Source organism: Melozone crissalis, unplaced genomic scaffold (genome assembly GCF_028551555.1).
Source record: "Melozone crissalis strain CALT ecotype California unplaced genomic scaffold, PUWL_Pcris_2 ptg000033l_1, whole genome shotgun sequence".
In the NCBI taxonomy this organism is placed as follows: domain Eukaryota; kingdom Metazoa; phylum Chordata; class Aves; order Passeriformes; family Passerellidae; genus Melozone; species Melozone crissalis.
In genome coordinates, this window is record NW_026535811.1 from 16,680,225 (window position 1) to 16,706,090 (window position 25,866).

The 25,866-nt window shown below is 40.8% G+C and overlaps 1 protein-coding gene across 1 annotated transcript; it reads left to right on the top strand.

Moving 5' to 3' along the window:
• The first annotated feature begins 11,329 nt into the window (after positions 1–11,329).
• CMAS (cytidine monophosphate N-acetylneuraminic acid synthetase) lies at positions 11,330–23,387 on the top strand. Its single transcript, XM_054282252.1, has 8 exons — positions 11,330–11,534; positions 14,169–14,311; positions 14,545–14,700; positions 17,312–17,445; positions 18,328–18,422; positions 19,102–19,273; positions 20,783–20,933; positions 21,685–23,387. The coding sequence occupies exons 1-8, from the start codon at positions 11,374–11,376 to the stop codon at positions 21,957–21,959; spliced, it is 1,287 nt and encodes a 428-aa protein (XP_054138227.1). The 5' UTR covers positions 11,330–11,373; the 3' UTR covers positions 21,960–23,387.
• Positions 23,388–25,866: the final 2,479 nt, after the last annotated feature.

The window sequence follows — 25,866 nt, forward strand, 5'->3', positions numbered from 1 at the left end:
CAAAATAATATGACCAAAACCACCCTAGCCAAATCTTCAATTTGTGAATTGGTATGTAAATGGGCTGCACTCAGCTATTCTGCTGAACTGATCCTTCCCTGCTCCCACTTATCTCAGGAAGACCCCACTGGTCTATGTGCAATGCTGTGTGTAAGCATTCTCACTCTATCTGCAATTAAAAATGAACTCCATCTGTACAATCCAGACCCAAATCTGGTCTGTAGATGCAGCATCATCCAGCAGCTGCTTCAAATTAAAGGGTTTTATCTGCAATGAGACTGATTTTTTGAGCCAACTTGCATAAACTGCAAGATGGAGCTGAGGGATGTCTGAGAGAAGGTGAACACAACTGGGTTTAAATTTGAACCACAAGGCAACAGCCACTAGTGGTAAGAATCACAGACATATGACATGTTGTGCCTGAACAGATTCAATTATATCCGCAGCAGGTCAAACTCCCAATTCCCTCTTCAGAAAATTCTAGATGGAAGTAGGAGTTCATACATCCAATAGTCAGTTCATACATTGTAGGGTGCCCTGAGCAGCTGATGTTCGTGTGAACTCTTTTATTTAGACTAAAACACCACAACAAACTCACTTTATCTGTTGCTATGGCAATACTGTGTTGTTGGAAAAAAGTACCTAATGCTATTGTGATTCATGTCATTCCACAGAACTGAGAAAGAAACTGTGAGAAAAAGTGAGGGGAAAAGAAAGGAGAGACACTTTAAAGGATGTCTCTGGGAATATTTGTGTCTTTGAGGGAAAATATAGCTGCACATCCTTCATTGAGCAGACCTTTGTAGGTGGCTTCATCTGAACTGGATATTTGGCTAAATCACTACTCAGCCCGGGTAGCTGATGCTTAATTAAACTGATTCAATGCTAGTTAATAGGAAAAACAACAACCAGCAGAATTGGTTGGAATTTTATTTTGAAAAGTTTTTGTTATTCTTTCATTAAAAAAAGAAATAAGGAGTATTTATGTTATGTATTTACTTTTTACTTACAAAAATACAATAATTTTTCTATTTCTATTTTTTTCTTCCTCTTTTATTTCTTCTCTGCTTTTAGAAGCAAAACACAGAGGAAGAAACTGAAAAATCTTATTTTTCTGATGTTTTTAGGGTCCATAGTACCTTGTATTTGTAGAGATGACAATTATGATAACATTGTGAAAACTCTTATGTGTCAAAAATTTATCTTTTTCCTATGACGTTTATTTCAGCATTTTCAAAATGCAAAATCTGAGGCTCCATCCTTTGAAAGTTTTAACTTGTTTTCTTAAGAAGCAGTGCTAACAGTGTTCCTACTGAAGCTGTGAGGAGATGCAGAATCCTGAACTCCTGAGGAAACTTCCAGAGCTAACAAAAGATCTATTAATTGAAGTAATAGAAGATGGGGAATAAATGGAGACATTATTCATATGTGGAGCAGGGAATATATGGAAGCACTTATTTGATGTATTAAATATTTTATTATGTCTGGGGAACCCAATAAAGTGGGATCCTGATAAATAAGCTGAAATACCATTTTCTAGTGGATAATTTACCACAGTTTCTGGACATAATTTGAACAGTAAAAACCAAGATTCTTGTTTAGAAAGCTTTCTCTCCTGCAAAAACACATTTCAGCTTTCACCAAGAAAATTTTCAAGGGTGGAATAGTTCTCTTATCAAACCATCCTGTGTTTTGATATCAGATATCACCAGTAAAAGTGCCACTACAATTTTGAAACAATCTGCTTTTCACCCTCAGTTTGCAGCATTCAACTCTAGTACCTGAACAAGATGTACCAGTATCCAGGCATATATTCCATTGACATATGGAGCTGTGAGAAGAGTGACACATGGGGAAGTTCCTCCTCCCTACTAAAAACTCTTGTTTTCAGACCAACAGGTGTCATTCCCCCTAAGCTCTAAGAAACACATCAGTAAAGACAGAAAGTTACTGGTTGGAGCTGCAGAATACTTGATATGGGGAAATCAGCCTGAAATTTAATGAGGAGACAAAAATAATTGATGGAATCATTGTGTGCTTGTGTTCAGTGTGGCTGTGGTCAGTGCCACAAAGAGCTCTGGCTCCAGAACAGCATCCCCTTGAAGATACCTGCACTTTGTGCCTCAGTACAACTAAGCCAGCCTAAGAAAAATATTTCCATGTCAAAGAAACATACTTTAGGTAGTTTGCACAGGTGGTGAGGGCTAAAGGAGATGTAATGCATTTCAAACACTCTGACAGGTAAGAGATATAATTGGCACCATTCACAGTACGGGTCTTTACAAGTGCTGTGCTGTCAACAGTTACTGAAGTTTTTCAGGAGTCCTTTCCTTAGAGACAAGGCAGAGGTGAGATGTCTGATTGTGGTTTAGAGTATGATTAGAGGTTACATAGTAGTACAAATTGAGATTTGAGTCCCTCATTACCAAAATTTCCTGGTTTCATTTGGACTGGTTTCATTTTGAAAAAAAGACAAAAAAAACTTGCAAAGGCAAGGATAAGGGTATCATAATAGGCAAGATGATAAAATTATTAGATAATGCTTGTCTCTAAAATGTAGAGCTTTCTGTGTCCCACTCTTTTGCAAGACATAGCAAGGAAAAAGTCCAGGGTATGTGAGTTACTCAGTGTCAGCTTAGTCACTTCTTGGCCCAAATGGTCACCTCAGCCCGCTGTTTCTCTTCAGGAGGCACTTCAATCAAAATTGCATGACTGAAGCAGATCACCACAAACCAGAGTGAAATCAATCAAAATTGCATGACTGAAACAGCTTAAAACCAAAACCAGCTGTAAAACCATTTTATAGTGAATGTTCAGTGTCTTCATTGAAATAGTAATCCAATTACTTAGTCCACAATCAGCACAGTACTACTTTTGGATAGGGTTAATTTAATGAAAAATAAGAATTTATCACAGATGCCCTATGGCCTGTACAAATACATATTCAATTACTTGTTTTCCCAGCAGCAATTACAAGTGAAATTGGGTGCCTGGGTAGTCCAAAATGAGCATTTGCTGGCTGCTGAGTTGGACTGTGAGAAAACCATCTTCCAAAACTTTCCGTGGTAGTGACACAGGAAGATTGTTCGTGCAGACCTGAGCTCTGCAATGCTCTCAGCAGCTGCCTTGAGGCAAGTGAGCCTAAGGAAATGTGACACAAAATATCTGAGAAGACAGCCGGGCCCAGGGGGCACAGAGCTCCGGGAACTCTCTGGCTCTGCCGCCCATTGCGCAAGCCATGGGGACCGGGAAGTGCATTTCCCAACAGCCTGAACTCCAAAGGTGGGATCAGGAGCCCCTGATCTCTGCCTGATCTTTTGTACAGCCTTCTGCAATTCACATGCTCATGGAGAAATTATGAAGAGGATTATTTATCCAGCCCTGCAGATTCCTGCTCGGCCTGGGCTCATGGTTCCATCCCGGGCCTGCTCTGTGGGTCCCAGCCAGCCATGAGCCCAGACACAGGAGCTGCCCAAAGAACAACTCTCCACTCCTTTGTTTCCATCCACCTTGAGGCCTAGGCACAGGGAGGGTGCTGACTTTGAAAGGAAGAGGAGTAACATGCATGCACAAGGGATGTATCTCACTTAAAAGAAAACCACCACTGCTCTAGACCTCTAAGAACAGGAATTCCAACTCAACATAGCCATAAAAGAAGCTAAAAATATAGTAATTAGAAACTGTAAGCTGTAATGGCATAATGGCAACAGCAATAGCCATTCCTTGTGCAACAGGCTTAGATTAGCTGCCTGAAAATCTATATACAGTAAAAATAGTGATTGTGCTGAGTTCTCCGTAGACACATTTTGACATCACTGTTAGAGTAAGAAGGGTAATTCATTGCACCTCTGATGATGATTCTCTCAGTTGATTATTACTGTTGCTGTGCCACATGGTGTTCATGCTGCTCTAATAGTGGCACTAGATAGTACTGGTCCCACCAGCTGCCAAAATGACATGTGAACACTCCTTTGGGTTGCTAATTTTGAGTTGCTCAGGGTTACACCAGGCTGTGCTACAGCAGCAGTTTCAGAAGGCATAGCAGACTATAAGCTGTGTGAATCTATAATTAAACCTACTGCTTTAGACAGACAGAGGTATATATTGCTCTAGACTAGGCCAAAATAAAGCCGTGTTGTGATTAGGCCACAATTTCAAACGGTGGATCTCTCTCCTACTGAGAGGAACACACACTTGACAGACCAAAACCATTAGCAGCAGCCAGGGATGTTCAGTGTCAGGCAAAAAGGAGGCACTATATACACATTCCTGCGCTTTGAGTGAAAGAATTTGTTAATATGTAAAATAAACATGCATTTCATAAATAGTTTTGACATATATTGTGGACAAACTGCTGCAGCAGATTGAAGATGTTTATGCTCTCAGCCGGTTTAATGACCCAGTGCTCAGATAAAATGAGTGAGCTGGCTGCTACAGTGGTAGAGATTTCTAACAAGAAATATATTCAGAGTGTTATGAACACAGGATGAACGGAAACACATGTATGTGACAGCAGCAGATGAGAAAGTAGAACAAGGGGTAAAAGAATAGCCTGTACTGGTAACGAAGAACACCATTCCCTTGACGCTGTTCCCAGAACATTGTTCTCAGCAGTAAAATTGAGTCATGTGATATTCAGGGCAAGCCCAAAAGGCCTGCACTGAAGCCCACAGGACAAGATGACTTCAGAGCACAAGATGCTCCAGCATCCTCACAACAGGATGACAACAAGGCTGCAGCCTTTTGTTCCCCCATTAACCTGTTGGGAAAACAGATAAATTTCAAGCAAACCAGTTAAAATGGGCAAAATCAGCAACTTTTCAAAGGTTTATGGAGGCTGAAGTAAGCAAGAAGCCTCAACAACAGACTGCCCTATAACAAACACTGACTCCTAAAGGTTTTCAAAGACCCATCAAAATTGTTGTCAATCAAGAATAACACCAGAGAAATGATGAGCACATGACAGACAGTGTCCTTTGCTATCTGTGTTGCACACAAGTGATCCTTGCTGGGGAGACACACATGGGGGCTTGCAGCTGTGATGTGGGACTGTGAGTGAGTGAAATACTTGAGGGAATGTTAGTGCATAACATCAACTCACACAGAGATTTTATAATCAGGTAAAAAGTTCTCTTTCTCTAAATCTAAGATTTTGTTACATTGAATTTTCCTCTTTTTAAATATTTCCATGTCTCTTGATGTCTTCACCTTTAGCATTTCTAACAGGTGGCCTGAATATGCCATGATGTAACTCATGCTTGTAACTTGTCAAAACAAGCCATTGACACTACAAGGATTTTTTTTGCAGATATCTTTTACTTGTGTAAAAGATTAAATAATAACAATAAATATCAGTTTCCCTCTCAGTTTCTACTTAAAGAGCTCCATTTCCCCCACTAGTTCTTCACAGTTTCATTATAAAAAGGAAAACCAGGCAGGATTTTTGGTCATTTGCTTTACCAGCTGCTAAAAAAATTCTTTACCAGAATTTTTGAGGTTGATTTAGAATACCATAGACTGGTTGATAGATAAAATATATAAGAACAACAGGCTACAAAAAAAAATCATTTTTTCATGCATGGAACAGAGATTTACTTTAAAAGAAACAGAGAGAGAGAAAAAAAAAAGAAAAAACACCCACAAAATGCTCAACCATGAAATTCCCCAACACTGTAAGAAGATACATACAAGTTGGAGGAAAAACAGTGAAAAGCCATGAACTACAGAAAGAAAATATCATTCCTGTATTCAGACCCTTAAGTAGGATGGAATTTTTGAAGATTTTAGAGAGGATCAGGATTAAATTGCACTGCTAATGAATTTTTTTTTTTAAACAATCAAGGTACATTTTAAACAATCAAGGATATTTGCAAGTCTGAATCCAGGGGAAAACTTTTTCTGCTCTAGATCTGGCTAAAAGCTTAACCATGTCCATGTAATTAGGACAAATTAACTTGGCATCTGAAAAAGCTGAGTATTTGGGGATACCTAGCACTGTTACAACTCACGTTCCAGCTGGGGAAAGCTGCTGATATCCCCTATCTGAGGGTAATCCAAAGTTAAGTTCCTTTCAAATGTTCTCTCCAGGTACTTTCTGAAGGGTATTTGAATTGTAAACTTTGACTGTGCAAAGAAGCTGAGTATTCAGGCTTCCAGCTCCTTGCTCATTTGGACACCTGGATTTATGCAGGATGAATCTAAATCATAGTATCAAAAATGATGTGTATATGTAAATGTCTACAATATTGACTTGATTTTCCAAGGTGTTTGGATCCTTTTATAGTAAAAATAAATCAGCGTTGTTACTGCAAAAATTTATAATTTATAATTTTTGCAGTATTTTATATCCAGACAGGCAATGTCTACGCTGTCAAATAGTCTTGGTTAAAAAAAAAATAATTCAGAAGTTTGAAATTACTCTTTAATATTCATATTTAAATTCTGATTTCTTCTGAGATTGCCAAAAGGAACACAGTCCGTGCAGCAGGCACTGAATCAAACACTGGCATTTAAATCTGCTGCAGCAAAGTAGTTTGCTCCAAATAATTTCTGCAGAAAGTCAAAAAAATACACCAGTTCAAGCATAAACTCTGAGCAATCATGTTCCTTCCTGCCTGCTTTTCAGAAATTTCAGACCCTTGAACAGTTTCTTGGCCTTTTTCATAAACATGGTAACATCTACTCACCTAACTCTCATGTATGGACAAGCTGTGTCAGCCCAAGAACTGCACGAAGCTTCCAATAACAGGAATGGGTAATTTGAGAGATTTCACCAGGCCCATTCCCTGTTTCCCTTACACTGCAGGGATTTCACTGGAGCTATCCATGGTTCAGGACAGGAGATTTGGAATTCTGAACTTTCTGTTGCTGCTGAGTCCTAGAAAGAGCAAATCCCAGTTCACCCAGAAAGGGAAACCCAGAACTTCCCACTACACACTCCCATTGAGCCTTCCTTACCTGTTTCCATAGCATTTATTAAATCAGGTATGTCCTAGGAAAAGACACAACCCTGCAGCTGGGCCCACCTGCACTGCTGCTTATGGAGCCTGAATTAGACTGCATGCACACCAAATTAAATCCCAGACCCAGCTGGGCCAACAGCAGTTTGGCCATTGTTTTTTTTTTATGCATTTAGCTTCGACCCACACTCCACAAGGCTGCAGTAAGCTCCAGAGAACCACTGTGACATGTTTTTCCTGTCTTTTCACAGTACAAGGTGCGGATGTCAGAAAGGGCACAGCAGATCTCTGGCAATTTGGAAGGGCAGGGCTAATCCCTTGCCAGGCAGTTCAGAGGGTGTTGGTGGGAAAGCAGACCCCAGCCATCCTTACTGAGAAGTTTCTTGTCCAGCCATGCCTGCTACACGTTAATAGCAGCTCCAACTGCAGAAAATTTCCCTAATTAACCAGCTAAGTTCCATGACATGCTCCCTGATAGTCAGGTGACAACCTCTAAGCATTAACAGCTCAGCACACACCTACTGAACACCTCTGGGCTAGTCCTTTTGCTCTTACAGATCAACATGAATGAATGGACTTCTCTCTTCAGAAAAACAATAATCTGACTGTTTATAACAACTGAATGGTGGCCAGAAAGGAAACTCACAGATTTTATTATTCCCAATGGAGTCATATGGCATGGAACATATTTTTTAAATAGCTTTATTCCCACTAATTTTACTTCTATACCAGCATTTCCTTGAAATTATCCAATTTGGCTATTCTTGTTCAGGGACAATTGGGAATGACAGGATGGGATATTACTGAGGGGAAGGGAACATGTGCAGTTCCAGGACCTTGTCCCCACCATGGGATGTGGGAATGAGTGCTGCACTACCTGGTGGTGATGGAAGAGCTGAAATCCCTTCCTCCACACTGGGAAACCTGGTCCTGCATGCCACTTTCATGATGCCCTAAACCAGGGTACATGTCCCAAAGATGCAGAAAGCATTATATTCTTTGTTCTGCTCTCCACTTGTCTATTACTAGAATAGCAAATGTTCTTATCTCCCTGAGTGCTGTGACCCACACAGTCCCTCCAGGAGCAAGATGTCAGTACAAACACAGAGAAAGGAGTTGGGATGTATTCAGCTGAGGAATGTGTGCTCAGAGCTGAGTTTCATCCTTGGATGCTGGAGCAGGCAGCTGATGAACCCTCTGAGCCAGGCAGAGTTATTGAGACCAGAAAGCATAAAATGCTCCCTGGGTTAAAAACAGGGAGAAAGGAAGGGCCTGGGGATTATCCCCTCTGTCTCTTCTGGCAAATACTACCACATAGCAACAGTTTAGGTAGCTGGAGACTCAATTCAGAAATGCACTCTTGATCTGAAGTAAAACATTGATACAGATGCATTTGAACCATTAGTCAAACACTTGATCCTGGGGAGAAAAAAAAGATGGAGTAAATAATCAAGAAATTTTGGTGAGCACATAAAATAAATTAATAGCCAATAAAAATTTACAGAGAATGAGTCAAACCAATATAACTTCAACCTACAAACCCAGACCTGTGGCTAGGAAGAGATGGACTATATGCCCTCTGCCATAAGTGACTCTCCATAGCTTTCACATAAATAAACTACAGGACTGTGGTTTCCACAAAATGATTTAAATTTGGGGACAGGGCTGGCTGCTGTAGGAATGACTGCAGGAAACTTCCTTGGGGCAAACACAGCCAGAGGCAAAAGGCAGAAGGTTGGAAGTCTCTGGCTATGCCCCAGCTCTTGCAGAGACAAACCATAGGTCAAAGCAAGCCAGTGGCTGAATTGTGTCAATGTTGCACAAGAAAAGGTAAATGATAGAGGTGTATAAATGAGGAATGTGAAGCAGTAATCCTTCTGCTTCACTCCCTTGCAATATCCTGTTTAATTCTGAGCACTACATTATAAGCAGCCCAGAGAATAACAGTGATGATGGGAAGTCTGGAAGATCTGAACCAGAAGAGTGAAACCACAGGTCTGATCCTGAAAAGGAAAAGTCCAAGCTGAGATGGGGCCTGTTTTCAAGCAGGCACATGCCTGCTGAATCTAATCTCCAGATGTGTTTTGGATAAGACAGGAATGAATGGACTCATATTATAGAAAAGAAGATTTAGTAAAGATTAGGAAAATCTTTGCTATCATATAAATCTCTATATTGCCTGGACAAGTTATCCAGTTAACATCACTGACAGTCTTTAGGACTGGGTTACATACATGTCTATGAAAAAGAACAGAAGGATTTAAGATGCTTGTTTGAGGACTGTTTCAGCTGTGAGTGAAAGATTTGGTTTTGATATGAAAATAAAAAAAATTTAATCAGTTTTAATTATTCACAAACCTGCAAAAATATTCTTACTAGCTGAACCCCATCTAGTATGGCATCTGTGATATGTGCCAGATGCCCTAATGTCATTTCTCTGTAAATGAAAGTTGAACCCAGACTCAGCTCCCTGCTTGGGATATTGCTAGACTGCGGAAAGAGAACTGAATTGTATTATGTAGCTGAAGTATTATTATTGAAAAATCATAAAATTTTCACAATGTGGTGAACCAAATTACAGGTGGTTTTAATTTCCTCACTGTGGTCAAGAATGGGCTGTCCAGACAGGTAGTGGGGTCAAGAAACCACTGGATATGGTACTTAGTGCCATGGTCTCATTGATGTGGTGGTGTTCAATTAAACTTTGGACTCAATAATCTTGTGCTTTTTTCCAGATTGGTCTGTTGTGGGCACAGAAAACTCTGACAGAAGCATAGAGCTAAATGTATGGGAGTTTGAGCATGGCAAAGGTTTAAAATCCTAGAGTTAAAAAGAAAAAAATTAACTAAAAATAAGTACATAGAAAGTGATCTGCAGGAATCACACTCCTCAGAACCTTACAACTACTAATTTCATCTTATTAAAAAATAAAGAGGCCTGAAAGATGCTTCCTTGATCTGCAAAGAGCAAACTCTCTATTGCTGCTGGATCTCTTGGAACTTCAGAAAGAACAAACAACCCCCCAGTATGAATATTCTTCTTAAATGCCTGCCTACTGATGAACGTAATGGGAATGTTTAGTTTGGCAGTGATAGATAAGGTCCTTTTGCTCCACAAGACATCTTGAATAACCAGAGGACATCAGTCACCCACTCGTGGCACGTTTTCACCATGGACTGACACGGGACTGAGATCCTGAGTCTCCAGGAGTGACTTTGTGACTTCTTCAACAGCCTCTACTTTCCGCTTAAACCCCAAATTCCCCTGCAGCCTTATGGCAGCAGGGGATTACTTTATTTTGCCCATTCGGTTTCTATAAGACAGTTGGAATAGCATCACCGTGTGTTTTTATACTTTAATACATCTTTAGGAAGTGGAAACGAGAAGCCAGGAGCACTTCCCAGCTCCCCTTCCCACCACGAGGCTCCGTGTGGCTGCTCTGCCCTCTGCCGGAGCTGCTCAACAGGGAAGGGAATGAGGCTGGAGAAACCCTTGGAATTTGGGATCGGAAAAAGCCCGGAATTGTTTGGCACTGTGCCCAGGCTCAGCTCCCGAGGCCGGGGCTCCGCCAACCTCCCTTAAGAGCCACGTCCTGTGTGCCCGCAGGACGGCAGCCACGGCCCGCGAACGCCCGCAAAGAGCTGTAGAACCACAGGATTATCCTGGAATTGTGATTACAGTGACCTCTGGAGATCACCCTGTCCAACGCCCTGCCCAGGCAGGGTCACCTGCAGCAGGTGACACAGGAGCGTGTCCCACTGGGTTGGAATGTCCCCGGAGAGGGAGACTCCAGCCCCTCCCTGGGCAGCTGTTCAGGGCTCTGCCGCCCTCAGTGTGCAGAAATTCTTCCTCAGGCTGAGATTCTTGTGTTTAGTTTATGGCCAGTGCTCCTCGTCCTGTAACTGGAAAGTCTGGCACCATTCTCTTTGCACCCCTTGAGATACTTACATGCATTAATGAGATTCCCTCGCAGTCTTCTCTAGACTAAAGAGATACACACTGCAGAAGTCCGTCCATCATCCATCCATTCATCCACCCATCCATCCATCCATCCATCCATCCATCCATCCATCCATCCATCCACCCATCCATCCACCCACCCACCCATCCATCCATCCATCCATCCATCCATCCATCCATCCATCCTGCCGTGAAAGCAGGCTTTGCGGGGCACCTTGTGCCAAAAGAGCACCCTCTCCTCCCTGCAGGCTGGATGATCCTCCATCCCCCCTCGAGCCCCCCCACACAGCGCGTCCCTCGCTGTCCCCCCCGGCGTCTCCCCGCCGCTCTCCCCACACGCATGCACGGCAGCGGAGGACTACATTTCCCGGCATGCCCCAGGGGGGCGGTCCGCGAACGTGGCGGGGCGCGGCGGGAGAGAGGAGGGGAGCGGGACAGGGACAGAGACACGGCCATGGATGGGGGCGAGGGGCGGCCGCAGCCCCACCTGGCCGCGTTGGTGCTGGCGCGGGGCGGCAGCAAAGGGATCCCGCTGAAGAACATCAAGCTGCTGGCGGGGGTGCCGCTCATCGGCTGGGTGCTGCGCGCCGCCATCGATGCCGGCGTCTTCCACAGGTGCGCATGCGCCGGCCACCCTGCGCCTCCCCAGCCCCCGGCGGGTTCGGGTTTGGGATGGACGGGCCGGGGGGCTCTGGTTCGGGATGGACGGGCCGGGGGACCCTGGCCCAGGGAGAGGCTGGGGAAAGCTGCTGCTTCGTCAAGAGGCTCTTAGGGATGACTGTCAGTGTCTGCAGGGAGGGTTCAGAGCAGGGACCTGGCTCTGCTCCGTCGGGCCCAGCAATGGGACAGGAGAAGGGTCAGGAACTAATGCCCAGCAAGTTCCACCTGGACAGTAGGAAGAGCTTCTTTACTGGAACAGGCTGCCCTGGGAGGGTGCGGAGTCTCCCTTGGAGATACTCAAAAGCTGCCAGGATGGAATCCTGTGCAACCTGCTGGAGCAGGGAGGTGGGAGCAGCTGACCCGCTGTGGTCCCTTCCAGCCCGACCCATGCTGTGACTCTGCCACTGAGGCAGGATTGATCCTCACTTGGGACAAGGGGGTGCAGTTACTGTGGCACCAGGTTAAGGGTCAGGCAGGGCAAGCACCCTGTCAAGAACTCAGCTGTTCCTTCTGCTGAGGGTGAGCAGCAGAGGAATGGAGAAATTAAAGTCTTACACAGTAAATTGAAATTAAAGTTTTTCTGATGTGTGGTTTGGTGGCCACGAGCTGGTGATGTTGTAAATATTGATGGGTTTACTTCATTAAGACATCTGCATTAAATGGGACTGCCGGGCTGGAGGTGATCTCCTGTGAACTGCTGAAGCGCAGGATGACTTTGGTTTGTTGTCGCCTGAGTACTCAGGACAGCGTGCGCTGAGCCATCTCCAAGGATGGAGATCCCACAGCCCTTCTGTTCCTTTCACTGTGCTCACCCAGAAAAATTTTCCTTATTTCCTCTCTCCCTGCCCAGCAGTGAAATCACCTCCTTGCTGAGATGTCTCTTTCAGCATCTCCGGGCATATGTGTGCTCCCAGGCCCAGTCATCGTGCTGGCTCCTGCTGAGCTTGCTCCCATTTTTCTTTTTTGGTATCAGGCAGCCCACAGCTGGACCCAGCACATCAGAAGCAGTCTCACTCAAATGTCAAGTTAAAGGAGATAATCTTTTGTGCCCATGTGACACAGAAGAGAAGCCCAGTTTGTGGCCAAGTGCCTGAAACTTCAGAAGCAATAATTAGAGCTAGATAGAAACATGTGTGTTGTTGGTGTTGAGAATAGAGGCATTACAGATTTCTCTGCAGGAGCAAGACTGAGGATTTTCTACACATTTGCTGGTAATTGAAGCCATGGTTAGGATGTGCTCGGTGTGTAGCACTCTTAGGGGCAGGTTCCCAGTGCAAACCTGCTGCATAATGCTCAGAACAAGTCGAGGAGAAATGTAGCACAGCTAGATCCAGAGCACTGTATCTCATAGCTGCTCTGTCATTACCTGGCCTGGAAAACCTTTCTTGGTGTATCTGAAAAGTAGAGGATGCAGCACTCTGTTTAATTTTTAATAAAAAAACAGACAAGAACATTTCTGGTTACTGAGGTTACTGATAATTTCTTAATGACTGTGAATCTGTACTGCTGAATGACCTGCTGTGGCTTCTCTTTGGCATCTGAATTTTCCCAACAGGAAGCCAGTCAGGGTTGTGCAGCCTGACTTTGAGGCATGGCAGGTGCAGTAGGTGGACATGCACCAGGTTTGCCTTGTCACCTATGGAACAGCTGTGCAAGGTACCTGTTACACAGCAGAACTCTCGTGGTTGAATGGAGAATGTGTATTTAAGTTCACCATCCCAAAGCAGTTTCTGGAAAACGCCTCTTGTGTGTTTGTTCTCGGGGTGTGACTTGACATTGCTGTTGCTATCACACATATTTTTCTGCTGATGATCCCACAATGTCTTTGGGGGAAGAAATGTAACTGCAGCACCATTTGCTTTGGACAGTGCATTGAGAATGCCACATTGCTGGGAGAGGAAGGGTGACTTTTCATAGCTTTTGTTTTTATACCTCTCATGCTTTTTTGTCATCACGATGACAGCAGTGGCTTCACACTTGCTCAGTGTTTGTCATCACATGATACTCAGAATTAGCCCTTCCTTTTGTAAATGTTTATTTTCCCTGAACGATTGCAATCTTGCTTTACCAGTGCTGGAAGTTTTCTGTGCCAAAACATATGGAACTTGAACAGCTCCTTCTCTGGGAGTGTATGGAGCCCAATTAACACATTTTAACACACTTGCAGCATAAGCTAATCTTTTAACTTTGTGGCAGTTTTACTTGTAAACTAAACTCTTACATGATTCTGAATGCCACATCCAACGCATTTACAATTCGTAGGATTGTTAACATGCCTAACAAATTCTTTGTGCTGACACTGGATTTTTCTGGTAACACTTCTACATTTTATGCTGCTTAAGCTTCCTGCATGAAATGCAACTCAAGATTCAGATTTTACACTCTGGTGTTTTTTTATCCCCATTGTTAAAAGCTGCTGGTTGGACTGACTGGGATAGTTTTATTAATACAAACACAAGAATTAGTTCCTTCTATTGCAAGTTTTAGTACAGACATAAACAAGTTGGGGTTTTTTTCAGGTTAAATTGCAACAGGCAAGTCAATAATGATTTATTCTTTATATTAATTTCTGTCACTGTCTGCCAACAGCATATGGGTTTCCACAGACCACGATGAGATCGAGAAGGTTGCGAAGCAGTTTGGTGCTCAGGTCCATCGCAGGAGCCCCGAAGTCTCTCAAGACTCCTCCACTTCCCTAGAAGCCATCACAGAGTTTCTCAATCATCATCATGGTAAATCAGGAGTGAAATATGCTGAGCTTTTATATGGTAGCCCCAGAGGGACGATGCACTTAGTATTAGAAAAATAAGTAAAGTAAAGCGCTGAGTAAGTAAAAACCAGAAAGATTCAGATTCTCCTTTTTTTTTTTTTTTTTGGTGTGTGGTACTTACTCATACCATACTTTGCAGTTGTGTGTTAGCAAAGATGTGCATTGTTTCATAAATGTCTCTTTGTTTTTCTTTAGAGGTTGACATTGTAGGAAATATTCAAGCAACATCTCCCTGTTTACATCCCAGTGACCTTATAAAAGTGGCAGATATGATCCAGAAGGAGGGCTTTGATTCTGTCTTCTCTGTTGTGAGGAGGCATCAATTCAGATGGAGTGAGGTAAAGAAAGGAGGTAATGTTTAGATGTTTCTGGTTACAGTTATACTTCACTTTTTCTTTCCAAAATCTTGCTTTTCGTACCTATCCTATTCCAGGAAGTGATGTCTGAAGCATAGACTGAATTCTCTCCAAGAGATTTGAGATGGCTTAAAAATTCCTTCCAAGCACTGGTGTCTTGATATTACTGAGCATTGCTCAGCCTTTCTGTAACTGTTTTGTAGAAATTAAAGTTATATTAAAAATATATTAGCTTGTCTAAGCTGAAGATACAGTTCCAGAAAAAACCTTACATGTTAACTTCTTCCTAGAGGATATTTATGGGTATTCAGACACTACTCTGAGGTCCTAACTACAAAACTGTTTGTTCTTGCTATGCAGTAGCTGACAAATGACAAAAATGTGAGATAAAATCTTGGTGAGAATGGGATGACAATCTTTTGGCCTGCAGACTTAGGTTTTGTTTCATCCTGATAATTTGGCTGCTGACTTATGTCACGTTGCAAAATGCCTTTGAGTCATGAGTGCTGAACTCATGTTGGTTAGCTCATCCAGAAAAATGTGACTGGTTTTTCCCAGAGAAAATATGGCCCTTAGCTACAGTGGCCAAGGTGCCCAAAGATTGACATTTTACAAATAAAATTGCACCTTGGTTTAGCTATAAAGCACTTTTTGTCCTGGTACAAAGAGCTATTCCGCACATTTTGTATGTTGGCTTTGTTTCTGTGGTTAAAGCAGAAATGTTTTCATTTTTTAAAAATGGCTATTTCAGGTATTCTCACACTGGAGTTTTGTTTGTTTTTTTTTTTTTTTTTAATTAAAGTTACTCAGGCATTACAGTTATTTTGTTGAGATATAAATTGCTTCAGATGAAATTTTTCTGAGAGTTTAGAAATCATCATGCTGTAAAAGAGCATGTGTGATAAATGAGGCTTGATCTTAGAGATAAGATAAAATAAAAGTTAACCTTTGTTTAGAATAAACACTTGAACATTGTCATTGTTCCCCATAAGAGGAGAAATAAGTGATGCTTTTTGTTTGTGCAGTATAAGAGGAATATCAAAAGCATGGGTGGCAGTTTCAGGATTCTGTGGACTGCAGTTTAGCAAGCCACATGCACATCTTGAGATGCTGGAAGGGACAGATGTGAAAGAATGAATCTCATGTGGATCTGCCATGTGGGTTCCTGCAGTGCTTGTGTCCCAGAGGCAGATTGTTAAATAAGGAAGCCTCGAGGCCTACCTAAAAAAAGAAGTAATTCTTCTGCACAAAATGAGATCCTAACCTTTTTAATGTGGTGAGAGATAAGGAATTATTCAGCTGCAAGGACTGAGGAGAGCTGGAAACACATTGTGCCAGCATGAGCAGCTTAAGGATAAATGCAAATGGCCTTTAGGGTGTGAGGTGTTTCAGGTGACAGTGATTCACAGCAGCATTATACAATGGTTTTTCTTCTTTTTATTTTTCCATACAGCTTTAGAGTACTGATTATGCTAAAAGAATTTAATGTTTTGGGTTTTTTTTGTGTAGCTCTGTTGTTCCTTCTGCATTAAGGTTTAATATTGATAGACCCTGAAAGAGAAAGATGTCTCTCTGTGACTGGAAATGTTTACTTCGGTGAGCACAAAGCTTTAGCTGGTTATGAAACACAAGGGATGTGTGTATCTACTAAAGCCTCAGGATGTTTTGGGTGTTTGAGAATGCCCTCTAACTTTCTTGTGGTTACTGGATCACGAGACCTGGTGAATTTTAGCTTCTTTGTACATCTGGATTGAAGGGGCTTGAGGGCAAAAGTCACTGGTACTTGATTTGGTTTCTGGTGCATGTACAATTGTCATTGGTAATAATGTGGGATCTTTTGGGATGGTGTTTGTGCAGACAGCTGTTTGTTTATTTGTGGACACTTATGAAGAGTTAATGCATATCCTTAAATAGGATGTATTTTGGGGAAGTCCCAAGATGTTTTCACAGGCAAAAATTATTCACATATGCTCTTTTTTCACCTTCCAGATTTCAGGCTGGCCCTTTCAGGTATCAGAGTGCATTCAGGCATTCCCACATGCAATAAGAGTTGGAGTACAGGGATAGTATTTATTTCATATTGGCAAGGACAGTCTGGTAGAATGTCCCTCCTACTCCTTGTGGGAATGAGTTTTGAAGCAAATAACCTCTTGGGTTTTTGTTGTTGTTTCTGTTTGGTTGGTTTGGGGTTTTTTTTCTAAAGTGGTAATGAAAAGTTTCCTTTTTCACTGCTAGACATACAGAATAGTCCTCCAATTTATCCACAGTTCCAAAAAGAGAAGCAATTCAGTGATTCCCCAGAGAAGTTGTGGATTTTGTATCCCTAGAAGTGTTCCAGACCAGGCTGGATGGGGCTCTTAGCAACCTAGGATGGTGAAGGTGTCCCCTGCCCATGGCAAGGGGTAGGAACTGGATCATCTTTAACATCCCTTCCAACTCAAATCAGTCTATGATTCTTTATAAAGTTAAGCAGAAGGAGGCAATAATGACAGAAGTTGGTGACTGAATTATACCCTTAATTTTTCAACAGAAAGTTATTTAGGTTGTTAAGTGACTCTGAACAGGAATTATTTAAAGCTTTTGTAATTGTTTTCCTCTGTTAACAGAAAACAAGATGACAGAACCCCAAAACCTGAATCCAGCAAAGCGGTACCGGAGGCAGGACTGGCCTGGGGAGCTCTATGAAAATGGCTCGTTTTATTTTGCCAAGAGGCATCTGATTGAGAAAGGCTACTTGCAGGTTAGTGCTTCTGGTTTTTCATGCTCTTCAGAATAATACATCTACTCTTGCTGTAGAGGGTTCTGAATTCAATACTCTGTTTTGATTTCTGATGTAGTCAGTGTGAAATAACAGCATTCTGACCTCAGAACAGTTTGCTAATTATTTGTAACTTAGCAGAGCTAGTTATAGCTAGGGCAGTTCCAGTAAACAGCATCCTCCATAGCAAATAAATTTATGCAAATAAATGTTTTTTATAGCTTTAACCTTAAACCAATACAATAGTGAGTTGAGTTTTGCAGGAGTTCACCAGTGTATCTTAGAATTCATTTTAGTGCCACTAAAAGTGTGAACCTGAGCTTCATGCAGTGTCAGAGCCTTGTCATAATCTGCAAATTTCTATATTCAGCCAGTTTCATCTTATGCCAATTTTTGTACTGTAACTTTAACAGTCTTTTTCCCTTTCCTGATGTTTACATCCCAATGTAGTGGTGCAGAACAACACTGTGGTGTGGTGGATATATTTCCCTTGGAAATTAAGTAACAGTAAGCGAATAACAAAATAGTCTTCCTAAGCAAATGCTCAAGGTATTACTATTTTGCTGATTAAAAGAGCTAGTGAAATTATTGTGATGTAACTGCTATAATGCACAACATCTTGCACACTTTCTCTAGTTGTAAAATGGAAATAGTTATTAACTATTTCTTCAGTAGTTACTAACTGTTCCTTCAAATGGTTCTGTGTCACTGGCAAAAACATAATTGATGGTTCACTTTTATATAGGCCGTGGTGGCCACTCTGTAACCAAAGGCACTTGGCTTTCATTGCATGGTGCTAAATTGTAGAGTTTTGTGTTTGTGTTGACCCAAGCATAAAATTTGAGTGGATTTTATTTCCTTCAGGGTGGTAAAATGGCCTACTATGAAATGCGTGCAGAGCACAGTGTGGATATTGACATAGACATTGACTGGCCTATTGCAGAGCAGAGAGTGTTGAGGTAAAAGCACTTTTTATTCCCTTATTTCTTTGATGCTGCTTGCTTCAAAGTGTGGTCATGTGAATTCATAATGCATGGAATGTAAGCAATGGAGATCAAAGATAATTGGGCAGCTTTATTTCTGCCCAGGATTTTTTCCTTTCTCCGTTGAAATCAACTGAATTACCTTTGTTACATGGTGGGATTTTGGTAGTTTGATTTTTTCCTTAAAGTTCAGCTTGGGGAAGAGTGTAAGCCCTACTATACCTCAGCAATGTGTTAGCATCATCTCTGGCTTTCCCAGCTGAGGTGCCCCAGATTTCCATGCTGCAGACCACTATAACTAATGCCTGGGAATGGAAATGTTTGTGTAGAGGGCATGAGCTGATTCCACCTCACCACTGCCTTTTCTTTGCAGCTGCTCTAAGGAAATAATGGGTGGGAATGGAGTATGTTTTCTGTGCCTTTTTCATCCTAATTTTTAAATGGATGACATAAATAAGCTGTCTTTTGGATAGTTCTGTTTGGTTCTTTGGAGAGGGACAATATAGTTGGAGAGTGATGATGATGAGAAAAAAAATTAGAAAAGAACAATTTCAAAGCTGATTCTTCTGTCTGAAGGTTACAGTTGTATGGGAAATACTTGGGGTTTTGAAGTGTGCAAAAACTTCTATCCTAAAATGATAATTTCTTTGTCTAGCTTTGGATATTTTGGCAAAGAGCCACTAAAAGAGGTGAAGCTCTTGGTTTGCAGCATTGATGGATGTCTGACCAATGGTCGCATTTATGTGACAGAAGATCACAAGGAAATGGTCTCCTACGATTACAGAGATATTGTTGGCATTGATCTGTTGAAGAAAAGAGGAATCCAGGTAAGTGCTGTTCTGAAGAGTGAGCCTTCATGTCTCATGTAACCTGCACATTAAAAGATTTTTAAAAATATATTCTTGCAGCATAGAAGTTGAAGTTTCTTCACAGTGCTTGTGGTCAAGCAGCATAATATATTGGTTGGGACAAATGTTATCCTCAGAACCCCCAGAGGAAAATAAGTGTTTTGAGAAAGTTCTCAATCACAGTAATTACAGCATCTCTCTCCATTTCACAGAATCAGAGAATGGCTGGGTTGAACCACCTTGTTCCATCCCCCTGCCATGGGCAGGGACACCTTCCACTATCCCAGGTTGCTCAGAGCCCCATCCAGCCTGGCCTTGGACACTGCCAGGGATCCAGGGGCAGCCACAGCTGCTCTGGGCACCCTGTGCCAGGGCCTCACCACCCTCACAGGGCACAATTTCTTCCTTATATCCAGTCTAACCCTCCCCTCTGACACTTTGGAGCCATTGCCCCTTGTCCTGTCACTCCAGGCTCTCGTCAAGAGTCTCTCTCCATCTTTCCTGTGGGCTCCCTGCAGACACTGGGAGGCCACAGTGAGGTCACCCCAGAGCCCACTCCCGTGAAATGGAGTAGATGTTTTTTCAGCAGTCCCTCAGCTTCATTTTCTAGAAAGCCAGAGGGGTAGGAAGCTTGTAATCACTTTTTGTTGCCTGTTGGAGCCTATTTCCATACCTTCTTTGACTTGGAATGTTTCATTGAAAATCTCTAGGCCTTTGTGCTGCACTTTATTTATTTTTTGTATATGTTGCTGATACAATCCTGCCTTTTGCTCCTCTTCTCTTCATTCTGTACTTAAAATGAGTGTCAAGCATTCGTTTGTATTTAAAAGCAATCAGGGAAGATAAGCTTGTCTACATCTTTGACAGAAAACCTGAAGGATTTGCATCTGAGATTTCTAAAAATCCTGCTGCAATTATCTTCTGGTTTTAGCTTACCTTGTGCACCATTCCTGAAATTTCGAATTTGAAATGAACTTCCAGAGATAATGTGCTGTGCTGCTTCAGTCTGTGTAGTGTTGCTTTGGTGCTCTGAAATGGTGCTATAAATAAAGTTATGTTATTAAGTAGAGGGGCCAGGGAAAATCTTCATGTTCTACTTTGGCAAATATTTCAGAAATCTTTCTTGGAAATTCTCTCATTCCACATTGTGACTTAATTAGATCATACTACACTAGACAGTCACCATGCAACCATACTGTGATATTTAGAATTTTATTTAGTACATGTTGCATTTAAAAAGACAAATGTAAATTATTTTTGAACATCAGGGAGGGCTGCAGAAAGGTATTTCACCTTCCTAAAGGAACCTCAAGGCTCTGGTTTTGGAAGCTAATCACTTCTGCTCTGAGTTTTGAAAATCAATCATTCAGTGCTTTTCCAGAGAGCTTCTACTAGCAAAATTTGCCTTTTTTTTTTTTTTTGAATAGTAAATCAACTTATATGTCATATTTCTTTGGTGTAGAACTTATTCTAATTTTATTTCTATAGGTCCGACTCATCTCTGACAGGGATTGTTCAAAAACACTGTCAGCCATGCAGCTGGGATGTGTAGCCAAAGTCAGTGTAACAAATAAACTACAGGTTCTGAAGGACTGGCAGGAGGACATGGGTTTGAGCTGGAAAGAGGTGGCTTACTTAGGTCAGTTCCTTTTCTTTGGTTTATTTAATTTAAATAGCATAGACAAATGGAATCATTGTACTGCTGCTGAGCTTCAAACCACTTTTCTCTTTGTAAATATACTGAATTTAATGGGATTGCTGTGCACATTGCAGCACATGCTCACCAAAAGTAGGTATTTCAAGGCCTGTTAGGGTACAATCTAAATGTTATAGACAGTGATGAATTTGTGTAATTTGGTAAGGGAAGTCTTCACTGTTTTTCCAGTGGAATATAGGAAAGCTTTTGTTTTTAGGAAACATTTTGATATCAAAATGTTGATAAGTATACACTTTGAGCTGACAGTTTTGAACTCATTGTAGTTGATTTCAGGGGGCTATTGTATAGATTATGTTCTGAAATGGTAATCAGAAATGGACAGAATTAGAACTGAAAGCCATGTGCTTCTGTGCGAAACTGTATTTCAGAGACAGGCTAAGTGAGGAGTCCTGCCAATGCTTATTCAGCTGCTCACATAATTTTACTGCTCTTAAAAGTAGCATTCTCTTGCCTGAAGATTGTGAATTGTGATCATCATTTATATGGATCGCCATCATTTTACAACACCTGACTTGCATGTGCAAACTGCTGTTGAGCTGCTGAGATGAACATTGTGACCAAAAAAAAAAAAAATTCAAAAATCAGATCACTGCATACCCAGAGAAACACTGAGAAAAATACTGATTCTTTCCCTTGTGTGATATTTGGCCTTGCCTGTCATCTTCCTCCCCAGGAAATGAGGAGTCTGACGTGGAGTGCCTGAAGCAGGCAGGCATGAGTGCTGTGCCTGCTGATGCCTGTGCTGCTGCCCAGAAGGCTGCTGGTTACATCTGTAAGAGCAGAGGTGGCTGCGGAGCTGTGCGCGAGTTTGCAGAACACATTTTCCTGCTCTTAGAGAAAGTGAACTCTGCAAGAAAGCAGCTGGAAGAAATCAGCTCAGCAGGGGAGAAAATGGGGAGAAATGAGAACAGCAGGAAAGGAAATAAGGAACTGATGGAAAAAGAGTAACGCCGTTGGTCAATCCTGCTTTTCTTCCTCAGTACATCCATATCCCAAAGGAATGCTTACCTTTCAAATTTTACAGCACAGTAGAGTTAAAAAGGTGTCTCCCCCTACTTGCAGGTCCCACATTTATGATTATATGCTGAAAATATGATCACATCCATGATGATTTTAAAAGCCATATAAGTGCAATGGGAGGAATGCTACAAGAGAGAGTGCCCTGTAAATCTGCTCTTAATCATCACACCTGTCCTACAGGAATGCCACCTCTTTATTTCATAATCTGAATGTTTTTAGGGATCAATGATTTTGCATGACTTGAAGATTTGTAATTCAGGTTTAAAAACCCCAAAATTTCTGTCAGTTTTGCTCATGTGGTTTGCATTTCTTTTATCAAATGCATGGCGTTGTGGTTGTGTGATTGCATTTTGCAAGCTTTGTCCTTAGCAAGGAAGAGTTTTAACATGTGCTGGAGAGGTCAGGTGTAAAATACTTATCAATAAAACTTCCTCCTCTATTTTTAAAATACAACATAGTTACTGTAAAACAAGTTAATATTCGTTTAAAAAAGCACTTTAACATGTGTTCAGTTTGAAGCTCATAAATAATTAAATCACATTTGGAATTGTGCCTCTTGGAATTTATTTTGGGTTTTATTGAAGTGCCTAAATGAATATTTTTCCAAATTTGGAGTTAAATTTCCCATTGTCTTTGAGATCTTTGCAGAAACTCAGTTTCTTTCTATGAAGACTATATTGGAACCTCAAAAGAGTTAAAGCCAAATAAAAGTCTTTAGGTTTATTGTATGGAAAAGTAGCTGCTGTTAAAGAAAAAACAAAACCAAACTATAGTTAATGTGGGTTTACATGAAATATATATACAGACTACTTTTAGCATGTTAAAACTGGTTTACATGCTTGTATTTATTGAAAACAGGAATTGTATTTTACATTACAAATACAATAGTATATATCAGGCTTAAGTTCTGGTTTGGATTATGCTAAAAAATAAAAATACCCATGGTACACTGGCAATTACAAGTGAGGTGAATGATAATGGCTTGTAATTTTATTTTGTTTCTCTGCTAAATTTTGCATTGTATAAATAGTTATACTCCCAGTATATCACCTGATATGCTGGCCTCTGATAAACTTTGTGTTTACTTCCTTTCAGAAAGCAAAATGTTGAACTGAAATGATTTACTGCCTATCTACAGTTATCAGATAAATTGTTTATTGTACTAATCAGCTCTAAGTCACCTAAATTTAAGTATCTCAGTCACGTTTTAAGGTTCTGTGCTGGATAAATCCCATGGACTTTGACAAAAGGGGAGCCACATTTTGGACATCAATGTTTTCATATTGATGAATTCATGGTATAATCTTACATTGGAAAGAATATGAAGGATAAAAGAGCTCTAAAGACTCTTTAAAAAGATAAAAAAAAGATATGGGACTCTAAAAAAAAGATATGGGATATGCAGGATGTGCTTCATAAAAGGTTCAGATTTGTATTGCCCACACTGTAGTGGAAAGTCTAATTATAGGGTAGGAGCAAGGATGCCTTAATTACTCCTCTTGATTTTACAGAAGAAGCCTCGATCATATGAAGGATTTAGGAGTCAGAGAGGCAGAGACAGTGAGGGTAACTCTGTCACCTTAGAGGTGAAATACCAAGTTCCAGGAAAGGTCCAAATGTGTAGAATATTTTCCCAAGTCCTGTTCCAGTACATGTGACACCACACTGCCTTTGATTAGAGGGGTATTACTCATTCAGAGTAGATTTCAATGGTCAGATTTGTTATTCTGGGATAATTCTGAGATCATCTTTTGGCCCTGTGAGCTCTTGTTTTTTTGCTTCAATTAACCTAGGTTATTTCAAAGAAGATCTTAGGTAATGTGGGCTATTCTGTCATGATTATGTGAAATGGAAAAACAGGAAACTATGTAAATATTTGTAGTAAGCTATTATGAAAAAGTAGCTGATTACATCAAATTTTAAATAAACAGCCTTCTTCTAAGTAGAGAATGGTTATGGGCTGGCTTGTGGTGAGTTTCTGTACTGCAAATAATACACTCCCAAGTTCATGTGCCACACAAATGATTTATGATGGCAAAGGTGGACAGATTTAGTGCCCAAATTAACCCTTCACACCTTCACCCACTTCTGACTCTCATTATTTATTTTTATCTGGTTTTTTTCCTATTCAGTTTATTTTCCTCTCCTGTTCCTGTTCAGTGATGCAACAAGTCCTGACCTTAAGTCAATTCAAATCAATATGAATCACATATATCTTTTGAAGTCAGAGATATGTTATAATACTTGCTGATTTCAAGTTTTAAAGACTTTTAAACCTTGATCACACATTTTAGGTAACCAGTTTTTCCAGAACCTATGTGGGGGAAGGTTTTTGGTTTTAATTTTTGGTCTTAAAACACTATTTACCTTTTGCAGAAATAAGTTTAAATTAGTCTAATTCCACCCAGTGGGACCAATCATTCTAATTGTTACCATTACAAGAGCAGTAATGCTGTACAGGAGAAAAATACCATTATGTGTGACCCTGATGCATAAATGGGTTAGAAAAACTTACCAGTAATACACTTGTCTGAAAAATCTTTGGATGGTGGGTTTGTTTTTCTCTCTCCTGTTCTGGGACAGGTTGGTCTATCCCCATTTCTGATTCTAGGTATGTTTATGGATGTGGCTCTGGTTTAATAGAGCATTCCCCATTCTGTGGGAGAGGCATGAAAGAGAATGAGCAGTGAGCAATGAGAAGGTAATGATACCAAATTATTCAGGTTAGCAAAGAGAGGTGAAACTGAGGAGGTGAAACTTATATAAAATAATAACTTATATAAAATAAGCTGAGCTTAACTGAAAAACAATCCTAACATAAGTGTTAAAATATCCATTTTCACAGAGCAGTTATAATTCAGAAAAGTATCTAGTGGTTTGAAGTGTGTGCTAGCAGTTGAAAAAACAGAAATTATTAGAAAAAGAATATATAGCAAATAGGATAAAAATAATCCACTGTATAATTCAGTGGTTTGTGTGTATCTTGAATACTGCATGTTTTGTTTATTTTGTGTTGAAAAGGCTGTAGCATTCCAAAGGGAGTAAATGTGGGAGGATAAAATGGATGATGTAAGACAGGAATCAGGTTCAGTCACAGCAGTAGCCAAACCAGATTTCTTCACTTTGGACTGAAGGGAGTTGTGTTAAAATATCTGTAAAATTAAAGATGGGAAGGCATGGAAAGGCCTGAGGAATATAAATTTACCATGTTGTATTTAGTGGTGCTTTCCAGTTTTTCTGTGGCCTCAGCACATTTGCAGCTCGTGGATTTCCAGAGCTGGACATGGATTACAGACATTTAATGAACCTCAGAATACTTAAAACAGGCTTGGGCCATGCATTTCATGAATCTGACACTAGATAGAGTTCTGATTCTGAACCTTGGATTCTTCTTCCTATTTCTTGTGCAGGAAATACCCAACTGCATTTTATTTCTTTTTCACACTGTATGTTAGTGGTTCATTCTATGTCAGTGTGTAGCTCTGATACAGTGAGCAGAAGAACATGGCATTACTATTATCAATAGGACTAATCTAATCTTTAAAAATTAAGGAAAATAGGGCAAAAGTACATGCAGAATTATGTAAGAGTACAGGTACCTTGGATGAATCAGTGATCATTATTATCTGTAGTTAGAGATACAGTAAATTGCTGTGGAAGTTCCCTTCCAAAATGTACTCAGGGGTTTGCAGAACATTCTGGAAAATACCATGTTTTTCCTGATTGTTCACATGCTTTGCAGACAAGTTTCTGGCCTAAATTGAAATATATCTGGACTAGTTATGACTACTCTTGTATTAAACATGGAAATAGTCTCTCCAGGGCTGTAACTTTT

Bases quoted from the DNA above. Each gene is read 5' to 3' on its own strand.
- CMAS (XM_054282252.1), top strand. From the start codon at position 11,374: ATGGATGGGGGCGAGGGGCGGCCGCAGCCCCACCTGGCCGCGTTGGTG. The intron at 11,535-14,168 runs GTGCGCATGCGC...GTCTGCCAACAG, and splicing joins GATGCCGGCGTCTTCCACAG to CATATGGGTTTCCACAGACC. The intron at 14,312-14,544 runs GTAAATCAGGAG...GTTTTTCTTTAG, and splicing joins GTTTCTCAATCATCATCATG to AGGTTGACATTGTAGGAAAT.